Here is a 14,110-nt window from a genome sequence, read left to right as displayed (position 1 = left end):
CATCAATTCTTCTCCTCTGCCCTTCCAATGTGTTATCTATTTCTGACAATTTAGTATTAATCTTCTGGATTTCTATCTGTAGATTTAGAATCATTTCTAACTTTTCATTTATTTTGTCATTTTGTTCTTGTATTTTCTTCCAAAATTCTTCTAGGGTTTTGCCTGTGTTTTCCTTGGTCTGTCTCTCAATTCTTTGAAGATACCTAAACATAATTCTTGTACAGAGTGTCTGCAACAACACACTCAAACATACTGATGATCATGAAGATGGTGATGCACTGAGCAGTATTTTGTTATGCTGCTCATGAGGTTGCCATGAGTTGTAGCTGGCATAATGACAAATAACAACAACTGTTAAATTCAAAGCCAAATATGAAACCTCATTCCTCTAGTACTAACACATTACTAAAGGTACTAAGTTAGAATGCTGACGTCTTACCAACACCCAGAAAATGCAACATGGGGCACTCTGAAGTTCTGAGGTTAACAACTGCAAGTGTGGTACTGCAGTGTTATTTCTCTCCTTGCCGTAACACTAACCCCTCGGCTAGCCTAAGGATGGTCAGTTTGCTTTGTCTTCTGCCTTCCTTTTCCTTTAAACACTCAGATGAATCCATGAAATTCAGTTGTAAATCTCTCCAGATCTCCATCACCTCCTAAAGCATGATAAGGTACAACCACCCAACATCTCCACAGGTAGCAACCTCCAGCTGCATTCCCAGGGCCCCACTATGCCCAAACCTTGATGAAAACATAAACATTCTCACTTTCTTCAGGCTCAAATGACACCTCCACAACACCTGCATTTTAAATTGTATCCATGCACCCAACATTGGCAATCCTCCTGCCCTGCTTTTCTCCACAGCACATATTACCTTCTAATACATATTTTTACTTTTTTATTTTAATTAATTGTCAGTCCTCATGAGATGTGAGCTCCATGAGACAGAGACTTTTGCCTATTTTTTCACTGTTGAATCTGTAGCATCTAAAATGTTACGTGGCACTCAATAGGTCCCTGAATAAACGAATCATTGAGTTAGTATATGGAGAGTTTTGGCATATCCTATCACACTATACTTTAGTGAGGTAAAAAGAAAATTATTTTAAGTTGAAGTGCACATGGCTACTGGTTTTCAAAAAGGCTGTGAACCATCTGAGTTTTCATCAATGTATTTTTGGCTTCCTATTCCTGAGAGTATAAGATGCTTTATTAAAGGCTTATGAGGCATCTTGGACAAACAGGTCTAGACAAAGAATTTGTGAAGAGTAAATAAATGAGGCACATCTGATTTATATTTCTCTCTAAATTCAGAGATTTAACAATGAATGAAAAATACCCTCCAGGCGAAATGAGTTTTGAGTTTCATCAAACATAAAATGTTTTGAAAATGAGTTCAAGATGTTCATAAAACAACAATGAAATCACTACAGCAGGAAATATTATTCTCACATTTATGCCTAGAAGTATATTTCCTGTGATTTAATTATAACATTACATCTTAAAAGGCCAATTCTTTCTGAAAAGTTTAATTGTCTTTTTTCTTTTTGTATCCACTCCAGCATTTCCCTTCACCACAAGGGACCACATGCGGCTCAGTCATAGTCATTTCTGGTTGACTACTCTTTTTTATTGTTTCCTTCAATTTTTTTGTACCATTTCAATTTCCTTTACCCTAAAACGTCCTATAATCAGCTTGCTTTCTCTGGCTACTTATTCTTTTCCATTTCCTTGGCAACATGGTTAACATGTCAAGGGGTATCATCAATGAGATGGTCTTATTTATGAGATAGTTTCAACCCTTAGAATAGGGTTGAAGCAGAGAGTGTTCAGAGTAGCTGAGAGTGAAAAAGAGAATGGGTTGGAGGTACTTTGTAGTTTAGGTGTCTCTATTACTGGTTATTAACATGATGAGATTTTTCTTCCTTTTTAACAAGAAATGAAAGAAGGTAATGTCAAAGCTAAGATACTTAAAATATTGGGTAGAATCTGACTTTAAAACATCTCACGGCTGAGGATCCCAGCCTTGCTTCTTAACTAACTGAGGTGGGTCTTACTTAGCCTAGGCCTAGTTTTCTTGCTAGTGTCTTTGTCTGATTCGACCATTTCCAAAAGCTTGATGCTGGGAAGGGAGTGTGTGGTTGCCAGCATCTTCAGAATTTTAGCAAAAGGGGGTAATGCATGGGAAAGCTGGGCCTGAATGAGAAGAATGAAGTAGGAGTTGGCAGTTTTAAAGAGGATGTCTATTTAGTGTGAAAGGTAAAACAAAGCTTCTAGAAGAAAACATAGAAAAATATCTTCATAACTTGGAATAGACAAAACTTTCTTAAGCAGGATACAAAAACCACTAAGAATTAGAGAAAAGATAGATAAATTAGACTTAATTAGAATTCATTAAAATATATCATTAGAAGACTGAAAATTCAAGCTACTCTGGGAGAAGATTTGTGCAATACATCTATTTGACAAAGGACTAAGAATACTTAAAAAACTAAAAGCAATAAGAAAAAAAAGTTCCATTTTAAAGATGCAAAAGACCTGAGCAGGCACATCCCAAAGGCCTATCCAAACACCTAATCAACATATGGAAAGGTGTTCAACCTCATCGGTCGATGAGAAAATGCAAACCAAAACCACAAAGAGACATCTCTATATATCCAAAAAGTTTACAATACCCAGTGTTGGTGAGAATGTGAAGAAATAGATCTCTCATAAATTCCTGGTGGAATGTAAATTATACAACCACTGTAGGAGCTCTGGTAGCACAGTGCCTAAGGCATTTGACTGCTAACCAGAAGGCTGGCAGTTCAAACCCACCAGCTACTCCTTGGAAGGAAGGTTGGGCAATCTACTTTCGTAGTGATACTGCCTTGGAAACCCAAGGAGGGGTTGCTATGAGTCAGGGTCGATTTGACGGCAGTGAGTCTGGTTTTGGTTTTGGTGGAAATCTGTTTGGGACAGTCTATTAAACTTGAATATATGCAAACTCTATTGCCCAGTAATTCCATTCCCAGGCATATATCCAGCAGGAAGGAGCACATATGTGTTCCAAGAGACATGTACAAGAATATACTGAGACTATTCGTAATAGTCCCAAACTAGAAATAACTCAAATGCTCATCATTAATAGAATGCATAAATAAATATGATGGGAGATCTGGTGGTACAGTGACTAAGGAATGTGACTGCTAACCAGAAGGTTGGTGGTTCAAACCCACTGGCTGCTCTGTAGAAGGAAGATGTATTTCTGTAAAGATTTACCATCTCAGAAACCCAATGAAGGTCACTATAAGGCAGAATCAACTTGATGGCAGTAGCTTTAATTTTTTTTTTTTAAATTATACAATGAGCTATTAAATGGTAAAGAAAACAAACAAACTATGGCTATATGCAACAGCATGGATAAATCTCACTAACTTAACATCGTGTGAAAAAAGCTAGATGCAAATATTACATAGCTTTTCATTCTGTTCATATAAAATTCAAACAAAGGCATGACTCATATAGTATTTAGGGATGTATACATTTATAGAAAACTATCAGGAAAAGCAAAGAATAATATTTATCTTTGGGAGTAGTGAAGGGCTATGACTGGAAAGGGTCATATGAGAGGGCTGGGTGGATTGGCAATGTTCTATTTCTAGATCTGTGTAATCAATGCATGTGTTTTCATTTCATAATAATTCATGAAGCCATAGTTTATATTTCATGCACTTTTATCTTTGTGAATGATATTTCACAATAAAAAAACTTAAACATATATCAGGTATTACTTCCTTCTTTAATCTTCACAGAAAACAAATATTGTCCCAATAAACTGAAACCCTTAAAATAAATGCAAACAACTCTGAAAGAAACAGAAAGACAATTTTTGGAAAAATTTTGGAGGCCAGCCTATGTGGGGCCATTGTATGAATTAGATTAATGTACTCTTCTGTTCTGTGGGAGGATGATTTAGCAAAACCTGTCTCCTTTGGTTGAAGCTTGTTGGGTATACTGCTTGGGAGTTTATGTTTCCTTTGGGAAAAGAAAAAGGTAGCCACCCCCTCCAGGAGATACAGTTCTGCATTTAGTATGAATTTGTTGAGTGGAGGACAGATGGGCTGTAGCTCCTTTTGTCTGTTGTCTGGGTGCCTTTGTTCAGTGCACAAAGAAAAAACCCTACATGGTAGCCCTGCCTAGGAGACTAGAAAGAATACAACTACATATGTATTTGCTCACCCAAGTGTGTGCACACATGGAATGTATACTGGCACTGGGCAACTTCTGTCCACAGCTGTGAGGAAGCTGGCCAACATTTCCCTTACCGCATAACCTTCTGTCTTTTTCTGGCACCATTTCAGTAGAGCATTTCGCTTGGAGCCGCCATACTCCCGGGCTAAGGCAGTCAGAGGATCTCTTCTTTCCACACTAGTTAGAAAGAACAGCACACAGTAAAGACAAGATGTAATTTTTAGAACCCTAAATTATACAGAAATAAATACCTAGATTAAAACCAAACTCACTGCCGTCAAGTCAGATCCAACTCGTAGCAACCCCTTCTTGGGTTTCTGAGGCAGTATTACTATGGAAGTACATTGCCCAACCTTCCTTCTGAGGAGTGGTTGGTGGGTTTGAACTGCCAGCCTTCTGGTTAGCAGTCACACACCTTAGGCACTACACTATCAGAGCTCCTAATAACTAGATTAGAAAATCAAAAGTCTAGGTTTATTCAGTGTGGTAGTTAAGTTTGTGTGTCAATTTGGCTGGGCCTGGTTGAGTGGCTGGGAAGCTGGATGTAGTATTCCCCATGATGAGATTGGTAATCAACTCCATGGTGGAATCTACTGTGAGCAGCTGAGTAGCTGCTTTTGGGTATGTGGTCTGCTTCCCGTATGTAAGAAACAGCTTTGGGAATGGTGCTTGCTTAAACTCTGAATATGGCTATGTCATTGCTCAGCAGCCTGCCATGCTCTGCTGACCTTGGGACTTCAATGGACTTGAATTAATGGCTTGTCATGTGGTTTGGTAACATTGGAACTTTCTACTTGTCAACCTTGGGCTTGTCAGATTCAGCAGCCAGCAGCTGTCTGAGTGAAGAAAAGCCTCTATCTACCTTTCGTGGGCTGGGAGCAGGAGGCAGAGCTGAACCCCAAGGTCGAGGGGCTTTCACCCAGTTCCTAGAGCCTGGCACTTTGAACTTGGACTTCTAGCCTCCAAAAACTGTAAGAGAATAAACTCCTGTTGGTTCAAGCCATCCCATTTGTGGTACTTCTGTTAGAGTGGTACTAGGTAACCAAAGCATTCAGTGAGACTCTAAAGAAACAGCCAAACTAGTCATATTAAAAATAAAACTTTAAAAATTGTGATACCAAAAAAACCCAGAAAAACCAAATTTACTGCCGTGGAGTTGATTCTGACTCATAGTGATCCCTCCTTGGGTTTCTGAGGGATTATGTCTATGGAAGCAGACTGCCCAGTTTTCCTTCCAAGGAGTGGCTGGTAGGTTTGAACCGCCAGCCTTCTGGTTAGCAGTCAAATGCCTTAGGCACTACTCCACCAGGGCTCCCAACAACACCAGAACTCCCATTTGTAACAAAACATTTGCCATTTCAACATTTTTTACATGTACAATACAGTGACATTAATTATATTCATCATGATCAATCATCACCATTTTCCATTTTTAAAAGTTTTGGGAGCTCTGGTAGCATAGTGCCTAAGGCACTTGACTGCTAACCAGAAGGCTGGTGGTTCAAACCCACCAGCCACTCCTAGGAAGGAAGATGGGGCAATCTACTTCCATAGTGATACTGCCTCGGAAACCCAAGGAGGGGTTGCTATGAGTTGGGTCTGACTCGATGGCACATAACAACAACAACAACAACAACACTATCTTTAACAGATGCTCAGGGTCCTTTTCTTCCTCCTGACCACCCGCCTTTGGAAACCACTAATAAACTCTTGTCTCTATACACTTGCCTCCTCTAGATATTTCATATAGGTGAGATCATACAGTATTTCTCTTTTGTGACTGATTTATTCAGTATAATGTTGTCAAAGTTTATCCATGTTGTAGCATGAATTAGGGCTTCATTTCTCCTCATGGTCGAGCAATATTCTATTGAATAATACTTTTTTTTTTTTAAATTGTGTTTTAGGTGCATATTTACAGAGTAGAATTTGTTTTACATTCAACAGTTCATGTACATCTGGTTTCATCCTCAACCCTAACCCACTCTCCTCCCCTCCCTTCCCTGTGAGTCCCCTCTCTGCCGTTCTTAGTTATGCACTCCTGTCTGTCCAGCTTTCCCTCCATGTGAATGCTGCCTCTCTGGTGCCCCATGGCCGTTTGCTCCAAGGGATGTATCTCCGTAGAGTAGGTGGGTGCATTGCCCTGGGTTGGGTATTCTGAATGTAAGTCTTTCTACTGTTGGGCTGAGAGCCAGTCCTTGGGAGTGAGTGAGTCTTATCCCAGGTCCAAAGTGTATCCCAGGGACATAGTCTTGGGGGGGGTTCCCACCAGACTCCCTCTGACCAGTAATTCTGGTGTTTATTGTGTTTTGAATTTTGTTCCACGATTTTCCTCCCACTCAATGTAGGATCTCCAGTTTTTATCCCTTCCTGAATGGTTGGCATTGGTAGGTGGGCACCATCTAGTTCTTCTGGTCTCAAGGTCCATCAGATCCTTGGACTAATTGTTTCCAAATGTCCTTGATTTTCTTCACTCTTATTTGCTTCAAATAAGAGAAGACCATGAGCTAAATCTTAGATGGCCTCTCGAACGCTTTTAAGACCCCAGTTGCTACTCACCAAAGTAGGTTGTGGAACAAGATTTTTATGTATTATGTTGAGGGTGGTGTCCCCCAGTACTATTGTCCTAAGTCAGCAGGCCGGTAGTTCTCTCTCCCAAGGTGTTTGGCTGACTCTGAGGGATTACCCCAACTCTGTCTTCTGTTGTTTCTGTAATGATTATGGTTATTTTGTATCACTAGTATTTATGCTGGGAGGAAGGTTGGGCAATCTACTTCCATAGTGATACCACCTCAGAAACCCAAGGAGGGGTCGCTATGAGTTGGGTCTGACTTGATGACACACAACAACAACAATAGTATCTATGCAAGATTATTTTCAGCTAAATCTATCATTGGTCTAGGGTAGATTCCTGTTTGCTGACCCCCATCTGATCTCAGTTGTCTATGCATTTATCTGTAGCCTGGTGTTTGGTGTTAGTGGTAATGCAGTATTGTGCATATACTGGAACTAGTCTCTGTCATCTTTATCTTATGTGCACATTTTGGGGTCCTCCCTTTCCCCAATGTTATCAAGCTGGTCACAGACTCTTTCCATACCATCCCTCCCTGTGATAGTTGAAGATGTGTCAACTTGGCTGGACTCCAGTTGTGAGTGGTGGTTCCCATGATGGGATCAGATGACTGAGTTCTGAGTAGCTGGTCTGCCCAAGGGGAGTTTCCCCAGGGGTGTGGCCTGCTTGCAATGCTATTCCAAGGACAAGCTGGGAGAACGGCATTCCGGACTATATACTTCCTTGAGTGAGCGGTTCGCCGCTCGCCCTGGAGGTTTCGGATTCATCCTTTGTTGGGAACAGCAACCAGCGGGCTGCGTGCCAGCTTGATTCTCTCGGCTCTGTTGTGCTTACGGGAACCAGGCGGATCCGGGCCTCATCTCCTCCAGAGACGAACTTTGTGGCTTGAACTCCCCTGCCGTGCGTGCGAAAGCCAGGCGGCTCTGGGCCCCATCCCCCTCCAGAGACGAACTTTTCAGCTTGAACTTGTCGGCTTCTACACGCTTGTGAGCCATTTACCTAAGATAAATCTCTCTCTCTCTCTCTATAAATATATATATACACTTTGCTGGTTTTTGTGTTTCTCTAGAGAACCCAATCCAACACACTCCCCTTGTCCAACTCAGTGTGTGGCCCCAACTAGTCTGAAATTTTCCCTCCCATCTCCAGTAACCTACAGAGTGAGTTCCCTTCCCTAAGTAAACCCTTCCTTGACTTTTTACAGTAATGGGCTCATACAATATTTGTCCTTCTGCAATTACTTATTTCACTCAGCATAATGTCCTCCAGATTCAACCATTTTGTGAGATGATTCATATATATTCTTCATTATTCTTTAATGTAGCATAGTATTCCATTGTGTGAATGTACCATAATTTGGTTATCCGTTCATCTGTTGATAGGCATTTAAGTTGTTTCCATCTCTTTCCTATAGTGAATTGTGATGTGATGAATATGGGTGTGCATATGTCTGATCGTATTCAGTCTCTCACTTCTTTAGAATATATTCCTAGTAATGGAATTGCTGGTTCAAATGGTATTTCTATTTTCAGTTTTTTTTTTTTTTTTTTTTAAGGAAACATCATACCATTTTCCACAATAAACCAAACCAAACTCACTGCCAAACTCAGATCCAACTCATAGCGACCCCTCCTTGGGTTTCTGAGGCAGTATCACTATGGAAGTAGATTGCCCAAACTTCCTTCCGAGGAGTGGCTGGTGGGTTTGAACCACCAGCCTTCTGGTTAGCAGTCACATGCCTTAGGCACTATGCCACTAGAGCTCCCTTTTCCACAATGGCTGTATCATTTTACAGTCCCACCAGCAGTGTATGAGAGTTCCAATCTCTCTACAACCTTGCCAGCATTTGTTATTTTCTTGTTGAACTTTGCTATTATTGCTAGGGTGAGATGATATCTCATCATTGTTTTGATTTGCATGTGTCTAATGGCTAATGATCATGAGCAATTCCTCATGTGTTTTCTGGCCACCAGCATATCATCTTCAGAGAAGTGTCTATTCATGTTCCTTGCTCATTTTTGTATTGGATTGCTTGTCTTTTTGGTATTGAGGTGTTGAAATTTTCTATAAATTTTGGAGATAAGTCCTTTGTCAGATATGTCATAGGCAAATATTTTCTCCCAATCTATAGGTTCTCTTTTTACCCTTTTGGAGAAGTCTTTCCATTCACCTAAGAATTTAATTTTTAAAAGGTCCAAGTCATCTAGCTTCTCTTCCACCATTTGTGCATTCTGAGTTATGCTTGATAGTCTATATATGCTGTAAATTAGGGCCCCTAGATTTGCCCCTATTTTATCTTTGATGAGTTTCATAGTTTTGGGTTTTACCTTTATGTCTTTGATCCAACTTCAGTTTGTTTTTGTTGTATGGGGCAAGGTATAGGTCTTGTTTCATTTTTCTGCAGGTGGATATCCAATTTTGCTAGCACCTTTTGTTAAAGAGGCTATCTCTCCCCCATTTAATAGGTGTTGGTCCTTTGTCAAAGATCAGCTGTCCATAGATGGACTGATCTATTCTGGATTTTTGATTCTGTTCCATCGGTCTACCTGTCTGTCACTGTACCAATACCACACTGTTTTAACTACTTGGCTGTACAGTAGGTTTTGAGATCCAGGAGTGTGAAACCCTTTTATTCTTCAGTAGTGCTTTGATTATTCGAGGTCTCTTTCCTTTCCATATGCAGTTAGTAATTGGTTGTTCCATATCCTTATAAAATGTTGATGGTATCTGGATTGGGATTGCATTAAATGTGTAGATTGCTTTGGGTAGTACTGACATTTTCACAATATTCAGTCTTCCTATCCATGAACAAGTAAGGTTCTTCCATTTATGTAGATCTCTTGTAGTTTCTTGTAGTAGTGTTCTATAGTTTTCTTTGTATAGGTCTTTTGTGTCTCTGGTAAGATTTATTCCTAGGTATTTTATCTTTTTGGTAGCTATTGTAAATGGTATTGTTTTCCTTATTTCTTTTTCAGAGTCCTCTTTGTTGATGTAGAAGACTCCAACTGATTTTAGTATGTTGATCTTGTATCCTGCCACTTTGCTGAACCTCTCTGTTAGTTCCACTGATTTTTTTGCTGAGTCTCTTGGGTTTTCTATGTATAGGATCATGTCATCTGCCAACAGAGATAGCTTTACTTCCTCTTTGCCAATTTGGATGATTTTTATTTCTCTTTCTTGCCTTATTGCCCTGGCTAGGACTTCCAATACAATGTTAAATAGAATGGTGATAAAAGGCATCCTTATCTAGTTCCTGTTAGTAAGTGGAATGCTTTGAGTCTTTCTCCCTTAAAAATAATGTTGTCCATTGGGTTTGTATATATGCCCTTTATTATGTTGAGAGATTCCCCTTCTATCCCTATTTTGCTGAAATTTCTGAACAGGAGTGGGTGTTGGATAAATAATACATTTTTATTATGTCTCATGGTATTAAGAAAAATGTATTGTTCTTCTTGGCTATCAGAAGTCTGGGGAGAGTTTTTGCTTGCTTTTTAAGTCCACCTGTCACTTAATTTATCTAGCCATTTATTCATTCATTTACAATATCATTTAAATGAAAGATACCCTTAAATGATGGATTGACAAACTAGCCAAAACAACAGACTCAAACATACCAATGATCATGAAGATAGCACAGGACTGGGTAACATTTCACACTGCTATATGTAAGGTAAGGTTGCCAAGAGTCAGAGCCGACTTGACAGAAATTGTCAATAACAACAACATCAAAAAACATTCTATATGTGTCAAGGCTACACCTATATCTAAACAACATGTAAAAGGTAGGTTGAAAGAGCATATTAAAAACACTAGATTGAGCACTTATGGGAAGTGATAGCATTGGGAATGAAGAGAAAAAATCAGTAAAATGAAATGGCTCAAAAGAGGGGCTTTGCAAACACAGAAGATGATAATCATACTCCGCAGTTCATGGCACATTAACTCAATTCTGAATACTTGATTTAGCCAAAATTGAAACCTCAGTATTTCAAGAACAAGAGTCTATGTGCCCTGTCCTTAATTTTCAAGACATCTATGCTAAATTCTAAGCAGGCTAAAATAATTCAAATAGTAAGAAGGGATTTAAGATTACACAATACCAGTTTCTTCCATCATGTTGTTGTTGGATGCCTTAGAGTCAATTTCGATTGATAGCAAAAGAGACACAGAACTGTCCCATAGGGATTTCTTGGCTGTAATCTCTACAGTAGCAGACTGCTAGATTGTTCTCCTGCAGAACCTCTGGGTAGGTCCAAACTGCCGAATGCTTAGCTGTTTAAGGATTTCTTTCTTTATAGATATCATGAAATTATATTTACACTTTTATAGCAGTTTAGTACAGTACTCTATTTTTCTAATAATTTTTCTAATTTCATGTGGAGGAATGCAGGAATAGAAATGGACAGGCCAAGCAGGTAGAATATAAGAGAGGTGGGTCTCTGGAATATCAACTGTGGCCGGCAATAATTTAATAGCTATAGGATTTACTCCTAGATAAATATCATTGCTATTGTTGTTGTCAGGTGCCATCGAGTTGGCTCCAACTCTAGTGATCCTATGTACAATAGAACGAAATACTGCCCAGTAGTGTGCTGTCCTCACAACCTTTGCTGTATCTGGGCCATTGTTGCAGTCACTGTGTCAATCCACCCTGTGGAGGGTCTTCCCATTATTCACTGACCTTCCACTTTACCAAGCATGATATTCTTTTCCAGAGAATGGTCCTGTTCTGGTTACCTAGTACCGCTCTGACAAGAATCTACCATAAATGGGATGGCCTTAACAAACAGGAGTTTATGCTCACAATTTGGAGGCTTTAAGTCTAAGTTCAAAGTGCCAGGCTCTAGGGGCTAGGTGAAAGCCCTTCAACTTTGGGGTCCAGATCTGCCTCCTACTCCTGACCCACTGGAGCTAGAGGCGTTTCTTCACTCAGACAGCTGCTGGCTGCTGAGGCTGAGAAGCCCCAAGGTTGACAAGTGAAAAGGCACAGTCCCAATGTTACCAGAGCACACGGCAGGCCAATAACTTAAGTCCACTGTAAGTCCCAAGATTGGCAGAGCATAGCAGGCTGCTGAGCAACGACATGGCTATATGCAGGGTCTAAGCATGCCAATGGCTAGAAACCATTCCCAAGGCTTCCCCTTATGTACAGGAAGCAGACCATATCCCAAAGGCAGCTACTCAGTTGCTTGTGGTAGATCCCACCATGGAGTTGATTGCCAGTCTCATCATGAGGGATAAGCTGCCCAGCCACTCAACCAGGCCCAACCAAGTTGACACACAAACATAACTACCACCGGTCCTTTCTGACAACATGACCAAAGTAGGTGAGATGAAGTATGGTCATTCATACTTCCAAGGAGCATTCTGGCTGCACTTCTTTTGGCAGTCCCTGGTATATTCAGTATTCAGTATTCTTTGCCAAAACCAACTCAAAAGCATCAACTCTTCAGTCTTCCTTATTCACTGTCCAGCATTCACATCCATATGAGGCGAGTGAAAATACCATGGCTTGGATTAGGTGCACCTTAGTCTTCAAAGAGACATCTTTGCTCTCCAGCACTTTAAAGAGGCCTTTTGCAACAGTTTTGCCCAGTGCAATATGTCATCTGATATCTTGACTGCTGCTGTCATGGGTGTTGATTGTGGAACTGTGAGGCCTGAGTCCTAATGCCTCCAGGTAGATCTTTAACCAGAAGCCTTTAGTGTGGAGATTAACACGTCCCATGTCTCAGGGCTTTGTATCAGAGATCTGCCTGGCTCCGACAAGTCTCACCCCCCTCCCCCCAGATTTTGCACGTATCAGAAAGTTCTGCCTGGCTCCAACAAGTCTCTCGCTCATCTTTGAAGCCAGGGGATTCCAACCCGCCCCCCAACTTCCCAAACCCCTGCCCTAAACCCAATCATCTACTCCACCCTATATTTTTTCCTATAAAAATGCGATGGTAAAAGAGCACGGGGTCTTTTGCCTAAGCCGCTACATTGGCAAGAGCAGGGACCCTAACTCAAGTTAGAAAATAAACTTTCCTTTTGTTATTGCATTATCATGTCTGTGGTGGCTTCTTCGTACCGACATTCCTCTTCCGGACTCGGGCCCAACATTTGGTGCGTTGGCCGGGAAGGAAAATTCAGAAGGAGTGAAGTTGCCTGCGATAGTAGGAGAGTTTCAGGAGGCCGGCAGGACTAGAATTCGTCCTTCATGTGGGACACTAGTCCATCAGGAAAGGCTGCAAACCGGTGGACGCGCCGGATTGGGAAACCGGCGGACGTGCCGGATGAGCGGGGGAAGGAGCCCTTCCCCAACTCACAGGCAGGCTGTGGGCGCTTTTTGGTAAGAGTAGCCCACTTCAGGGGAGGGGTGGAGGCACCTCCAATCTGTGGTACTGGAACGAGATCTCTTCTGGGTGTCGGATATTTTTTTGCTGTCTGCTTTGGTGTCTCTTGATGTGTGGCCACTTGTCTCTTATTCGTTCTGTGTTTTCTTAAAGAAGGTTGAAATGGGACAGAAACAGACTACCCCTCTGTCCCTGATGGTTGAACATTTTTCAGAGTTTAAAACCAGAGGATCTAATTTGTCTGTGATAATTAAGAAAAATAAACTAATAACTTTTTGCTCTTCAGAATGGCCCTCTCTTGAGGTGGGATGGCCTCTGGAAGGCTCACTGGATGGAAAGGTGATTGCAGCCGTATTCGACCGAGTCCAAGTGCCAGGCCCCTGTGGGCACCTGGACCAATTTCCTTACATTTTAGTGTGGCAAGATATAGTAACTAACCCGCCCCCATGGCTAAAACCTTTTCTTCCGAATCTCTCTGTTAAGGTGTTAACATCCTCACTTGGGACTAGCGAAAAGGAGAAATTGAGATGACCTGGGTCCCGAGCAGCTGTTCCACCAGTTTTGCCTGATTCCCAGGCTCACCCCGATCTGATGGATCTAGAAAGCGGCATGTCTCCACCTCCCTATGCCCCTCCGCCACCTTCCCACCCTCTCCAGGCTCCACAAGTATTGGGAGGGAATGGAGCGAGTGCTCCAAGCGCGCCGCCCGTCATTACGGGCCCAGCCTCCGGTCTCCGCCCATGCCAGAGGGGATCCCAGGAGGCTGAAGCTCCATCGTCTACTGTCCAGGTGCTGCCTCTCAGAGTGATAGGCCCACCCCGTGAGGACGGAAGCAGAACCTGGCAGTACTGGCCATTTTCAACATCGGACCTGTATAACTGGAAAGCGCAGAACGCCCCCTTTTCTGAAAACCCCCAAAGCCTAATTAATTTGTTAGATTCTATATTGTTTACTCATAACCCCACTTGG

At 41.5% G+C, this 14,110-nt stretch overlaps 1 protein-coding gene across 1 annotated transcript in view; it reads right to left on the bottom strand.

Annotated features, from left to right (window-relative positions):
- Nucleotides 1-14,110, bottom strand: part of SPECC1 (sperm antigen with calponin homology and coiled-coil domains 1) — a 449,155-nt gene that overhangs the window by 125,838 nt on the left and 309,207 nt on the right. The window contains exon 12 of the mRNA XM_042781619.1: nt 4,309-4,411. Within this exon, the coding sequence (XP_042637553.1) occupies nt 4,309-4,411 (103 nt within the window). The remainder of the gene's footprint in view (nt 1-4,308; nt 4,412-14,110) is intronic.

Source organism: Orycteropus afer, unplaced genomic scaffold (genome assembly GCF_000298275.1).
Source record: "Orycteropus afer afer isolate SDZICR_OR568_19922 unplaced genomic scaffold, OryAfe1.0 scaffold00139, whole genome shotgun sequence".
Lineage (NCBI taxonomy): Eukaryota > Metazoa > Chordata > Mammalia > Tubulidentata > Orycteropodidae > Orycteropus > Orycteropus afer.
Note: the sequence above shows the minus strand (reverse complement) of the source record. Positions and strands in the feature narration are given on the sequence as shown.